Source organism: Austrofundulus limnaeus, unplaced genomic scaffold (assembly GCF_001266775.1).
Source record: "Austrofundulus limnaeus strain Quisiro unplaced genomic scaffold, Austrofundulus_limnaeus-1.0 Scaffold2, whole genome shotgun sequence".
NCBI classification, from domain to species: Eukaryota; Metazoa; Chordata; class Actinopteri; order Cyprinodontiformes; family Rivulidae; genus Austrofundulus; species Austrofundulus limnaeus.
In genome coordinates this window covers 3,348,630-3,354,708 of record NW_013952404.1, presented here as the reverse complement: position 1 = coordinate 3,354,708, position 6,079 = coordinate 3,348,630, and the positions used below count along the sequence as shown (strand labels likewise).

Below are 6,079 nucleotides of genomic sequence, written 5' to 3'. Positions count from 1 at the left end.
GGGGAACGCAGACCGCTTCTCAGTTACATTAGCTGGTTCGGCTCTCTCCTCCAGAGGGAGCTACTGTACTGTGGAGGCTACACAAGGTGGGAGCAGACCCCTCCTGGCTCATGGCCAAAAGCCGGAGCCTGAACAAGCCCATTAAGGTGTTGTGATAAGTGTCCAGTCCAGTTTCCCCTGACAGAGCRCAGGAGTCGATCCCCACCACAGTTTAGCCAAGACGTTTCCACCAACTCCAATCAACGGGAGACCGTGAGCAGGGTGGGCTGCAGCAGTCAGAGCCATCATGTCCCACGTGCCACATGTCCCCCCCCCCCCCCCACCCTGAAGCCTAAATTTAGAACAGGCAGGGAGAGATGAAGGGACAAACACAAACAGTGGAAGCAAAGATTTTTTAGGAGCCCGGTAGGAAATAGTAGACTGACTCCACTTCACCCGAATCAACAGCAGCTGATGGCTTGGATTTTCCTTGCATGAAATCAGATATGGAGCCGACTGCCGTTCCTGGTAGACTCTGGAAAAAGAAACAAGACCCCCCCGTCACCAACAAACTCCCTCCCTCCTCTTGAAAAAAAAGGGAGGAAATCCAACTGCAGAAATGTGCTGTGAAGAAAGAAAGAAAAAAGCGGAGCAGGGGCCATGGAAATTGCAAAGGAGTAGTCTTTTTTTTYWATTTCTATTTTTTTGTCACCAGTTCTTCCAGACATAGGGAAAAGAGATTTCAACTACATTGTGGCACGCAAGTTTTGGCATTCTCCCACCCCCCCTCAGGGCTGTGGCGTGCAAGTGCTTGCAATTTCACAAAAAAAAACAAGCGCTCTTTTCTCTGCCATCTAAATTCCTATTTTACACTTGCAGTCATGTGGGTACATTGGACCCGAGAAAGCCACATGTGGACAAACAAATGAGCCCAGGCCGAGGTGTGTGAGGGTATGAATGAGTGCGGAAGCGGCAGGTGAATACTATACTAATATCGTCAGGCATGAGGAACTTTTTAGAGGGCGTACTTAGCCTGGCATCCAGCCATCTAACTTTCTTTTAAAGCATTTTATAGGTCAGGAGCACAAACATTTAACAGGCTTGACTAGTCAAGCTCAAACTTAACAGATTGGTTATTTTCATTTGCTAAATCATGACTTTTTTTAGCTTTATTTCATGCTTTAATGTCATTCGTCAAAAGCACACCCAGAGTGTTGCTTTGACTTATTCATGCATGTTTGAGAAATCCTTGAATCTCGTGGTAGCCATGTGGAGCTGCCTACCCAGGTGAAAAAATATTATATTAAGTACTAAATCTAAGTTTACTTTAGTATACTTGAAGCCACACTAATCATTAGTATACTTAAAGAGTGCTATTTTGGAACAACTAATTTAATTCTAAATATACTTTAGTTGTATTTAAGTTGTACAAAAGCACCATTTTAAGCAAATTAAGTATACTTTTAAGTACTAAAATGGAACAACTTCAAAAATACTTAGTACACTTTAAGTGTATAGACAAASATATACACTTAAAGTGTACTAAGTATATTTGAAGTTGTCCCATTTTAGTACTTAAAAGTATACTTAATTCACTTAAAATTGCGCTTTTGTACAACTTAAATACAACTAAAGTACATTTAGTATTAAATTAGTTGTTCCAAATTAACACTCTTTAAGAATACTAATGAGTAGTGCGGCTTCAAGTATACTAAAGTAAACTTAGATTTAGTATACTTAATATAATATTTTTTCACAAGGGTAAACTCTTGCTGGGACAAAGCACCGCCCATTTATACAAAGCTCCTCCTTGGAGCTCAGTCCCCAGCTGTGCTCCCACCCCACAAAGCACCCTTCCCCTGAAGTGGGAGTGACAGAAACAGTAGCAGGTTCATGAAGAGACAGAGGCTAATTTCAAGCTGTTCAAATGGGCTATAATTCAGAGTCAAATTTATTTTTGATATACACAATAATAACAACTGAAAGTAACATAGTTGCTTTATTGTGGTATAGAATTGAACTATGTGCCTGAAAAGTACGTAATACCCCACTTCAAGAAGCTATAAAGCTCAAAATTCTACCTTTACAGACACACAAGTTCATCTCAGAAGATTAGTTATTCCAAATGAGAAAGGAACATCTGGTGTTTGACTTAAGAAGTTTGGTGACAAATTATAAAGTTCCAGTTAAACTTAACATAAACTTCAACTCAAATCCTGGATTCACTGATTCAGAAGCGCGTAGCCTTCCGCCTCCTTTGTCCATCCCTGTCCCTCTGAGGGTCTCTAATTGTGGCCGTCCGCTTGTGTCACCTAACTATGATATACGACATGATGCACAGCAGTGCAACRAGTCGTCCCTGTTTATACGAGGCGCCCGTCAGAGCTGACAATGCCTCTTTTCATTGCTAAGAGGAAAACAGAAAAGSTGCACGTTGAGCTCCTTTTGAAGGACTGGCAGGAGGGCCGGGCAGCGGGGCCTTTTCATAACTTCAGTCTTGTGCATGGGGCTGTGGGATGATGTGCTGTCAGTGCTTGATGACTGTAACTGAGCCAAAAAAATGTCTCAGTTCATTACTGTGGAGCAAGTGTTTCTGTAGAGCGGCATATCACGGGAAATCTGAGAACGGAATTGGGGGGGCGTTTGGGAAGGTTTGCCGCTTGAGAAAATTTGAGTAAATGTTTCAGAATAATAGATTTCTCTCTTTTTTTTTAAATGGGAGCTCAGTTTTTCATAGCTGGAACAGCAGTTTTCAATATTTCTAACCATTTTTTGTGTGTGTGTCTCCAGCAGGGACTACAGATCTATTTCAACAGAGACCCACCTTCCCGTCTCTGTCGCCGCTGACTGACCCTCGCTTCTCAGACCCCCGCATGCACTACCCGGGGGCCTTCCCTTACTCTCCCAACACCTCCGGCACGGGCATCAGCGGCCTTAGCATGTCAGCCTCTTCTAGATACCACACCTACCTGCCCCCACCCTACTCAAACAACCAGACCCAAAACTTCCAGTCCAACTCCTACCTGTATTACGGCACAGGCTCCGGATCCTACCAGTTCTCCATGGTGGCGCCGGGGAACGCCGGAGGCGAGCGCTCTCCAACTCGCTTACTGTCCTGCTCGGGAGCCACGGGCGCTGGAACCAACAGCCTGATGAACCCTGGCCTGAGCGCCCAGAGCGAGGGCGTGGAGGCCGACGGCAGCCACAGCAACTCCCCCACGGCCATGAGCGCCTCGGGGCGCTTGGATGAGTCCGTCTGGAGGCCATATTGACTAACACAGCCAGACAATTAAAGGAGTGGAAGAGGATAGGACGGAAACGTGAAGAGAATGATGAACAAAGAAACTGAACACTGAAAAAGTTGAAAAAGAAAAAAAAAAAGAAGAAGTTGCATGTCTGTCTGTCCCTCCCCCCTCCCCCCAACAATCATTTTAAAGACTGTTGCTTTCAGGAACTCTCTCAAGAGCTTTCTGTATTTTGTCGTATTCAAATGAACTCCTGCACAGCGCCGGGACCTGTTCTCTGGAAGCCATAAAAAGAGTGAAGGCAACATTCAGCAGGAGACTGTAAATAAGGGGTTAAAGGCCATCGCAGCGTTTCTGGTGTTGACAGACACTCGTCAAAAGACTAACGAACAACAGAGGGGAGGTCCAAACAATCAGTCCAGCTGATGAACTGAGAAACCACAGCAGACATTAAACAAACAGACTGTTTAGACTGATCCAGCTGAACTTGGCAGGTGGAGAAGTCAAACTGGTTGTTTTCTCCATGAGTGATTCCTCGCAAAGGCATGGCTGCRCTGCTGTAGCAACTCGGTCCCTTTAAGCTTTCACTTTTGTCAAATTTGAATACTGCATCCAGGGCTGTTTCGTGTGCTCAGAGTACTACAGGACCTAACTGTCTATTTATTATCCAAACAGAGACATTAGTATTTGCTTCTTTGGTGGATGTTTCAGTAACGTTGCTGCATTACAGAAAGAAAAGCATTTTCATGTGTTTACCAAATTAAATCTTTCACACTATCAGTGGGACAATAAGATTTTAGGAATGTTTCAAACATGAACAGAGGAGGGTTTGTTGTTTTMTTTTCTGCAGAAATCTTTCTTCTCTCAACTTCATTTTTATTCCTTTTTTACTCTAGCTCTTTTCTTAAAGAAACAAAGTCCTGATCTGATTTTTTTAACTGGATAAGATGGTTTACTTTTGATATTTATTTGAGCCAAATTTTGGGGGGAAGTGTATACACACACCCCAAATCCTTAAGCATTTAAGTTTACTTTTCTTTTTTTTTACATAAATATATAAACAGTATATACACCATGTTTTGTTGTTAAGTATGAATTTGGAATTTGTGTAATATATTGCTACTAAATTATAAAAAAAACAAAACCTTTTTAATGTAATTATTTTTGCCTTCTAATGTAGCTTTAATGCACTAAAATCTTTATTCCAAATCCCCAAAAGATTCTGTTGGTAAGATAATATGCAGAGCCAAAATYTTTAAAGCAATTTCCAAATTGCCTTCTTTCTCCAAAAAACAAAAACAACAAAAAGAAGCAAAATTTTTTTTTGAAAAAAACCCATTAGCTACACTTTTTGCACTATTTTTTGACTTTCATTTCTCTTTACTGCTCAGCTGTTGGGGTTTGAATGCACGCAGAACAAAATATGAAATATTTCTGCACATACCTTTAAAATCTAACAGATCTTTTTTTTTCTTGCTGAAGCATTTTATGAATACACATATTCCTGCACCACAGGTGTGTCTGCACATTCCCACTGTCCTCGGGGCCTTTCCCCTGCAGCTGTGAGGATGAAATGACAGAAAGAAGAGGCGGGGGTCCAGCGTGGTATCTTTATACCAACACTGAGGGCAGCTGTGCAAAAAAATAGAAGAAAAAAAAACCGTCTCGTTCTGCTCAGATCTCTTTGTTCTGAGTAATCACAGAGCGCTTTGAAGCGTTTGTGGCCACGATTCTATCTCCCGCTCGGTCTAATTTACTGATCACGCTCTGCGTTGTGCTGCGGTTTTTTACAACAGATATCAGCTGTCCTGAAAAGTCTCTCTGAAGAGGGAAGATTGCATTAATGTCCCTGAAAGACGGATGCTTTAGCTACACAGTTTAGGTTTTATTTTAAAGTGAAGAGTGATCCAAAGAAGCGAGCGTTTGCAGCTCAGATGAAAGATTGTTTTTGCAGACTCACTGCCTTATTCCTGTCTGTAAAGAAAAGCCATCGGCGTCTCATTCCTGCTCTTTCTTTTAGAGGAAAAGCATGTTTAACTTTCTTGCTCCGTCCTCCAAAGCCCGTGAAGYGACTGATAACCTGACTTTTATTCTGGGTAAGAATCATGCAGCTAGAGAAACCACATAATATTTGTGTGGTTTCTTCTAAAATAAACCAAAGATATACCCGACTGCCTGTTTAAATGTTAGTAATGAGATGTGTGGCAAACTAGTCATGTCTTGAATGTTCGTCGTTGCCTTTTTTTTTATGCAAAACTAGGAAGCCAAAGTGTACAAGTAAATTGTACTTTGTGTRTTTCATTAAAAAGCACAATGTTGCAATTATTTTGTTTCTTTACAAAAGAAGCTCTTTTTCATTTTTTGTATTCCAAAATGATTTTCTCTCTCTCTCTTTCTCTCTCGATGCTCAAAGCATGTACATCTGAAACTGATATGTTAATTTAAAAATCTCATCTATCTATGTGATGATATCTGCTTCCATAAGAGTGCTTGTAAAGTTGGCAGACAATGTAGTTTTTAATCATTTTAATTAAAAAATGTGTCTCACTTCTGACTCACGTCTGATTTCATTTCTTACATGAACCTATTCAGATTTGTTCTTCTTTTCTCAGTACACACTATTAAACATTTACATTCAACTGCAAACAGAAAAAAAAGTTCATTACAATAATCAGAATTTATTTCATACAGTTTAAAGAAAATGGCTCCACTGCTTGTTGCATGGCTTTTCTGAAAAATTTATAAACAAACACATTCTAATCAGGCCTTAGTTCATAAAAAATAATTAAATCTTGTGTCTGACATTTAACATTTTTTTCTCATCATCTTGGCAGAAGGAAAAATAATAAACACTA

The 6,079-nt window shown here is 40.9% G+C and overlaps 1 protein-coding gene across 2 annotated transcripts in view; it reads left to right on the top strand.

Annotated features, from left to right (window-relative positions):
- runx3 (RUNX family transcription factor 3) overlaps positions 1-5,776 on the top strand; it is a 47,936-nt gene extending 42,160 nt beyond the window's left edge. The window contains exon 7 of one of the 2 annotated variants that reach the window (XM_014011068.1): positions 2,773-5,776. In XM_014011068.1, coding sequence (XP_013866522.1) covers positions 2,773-3,251 — 479 coding nt within the window. In that variant the 3' untranslated portion in view covers positions 3,252-5,776. Of the gene's footprint in view, positions 1-2,769 lie in introns of both variants that reach the window. The other variant, XM_014011063.1, reaches the window with a different exon arrangement.
- Positions 5,777-6,079: the final 303 nt, after the last annotated feature.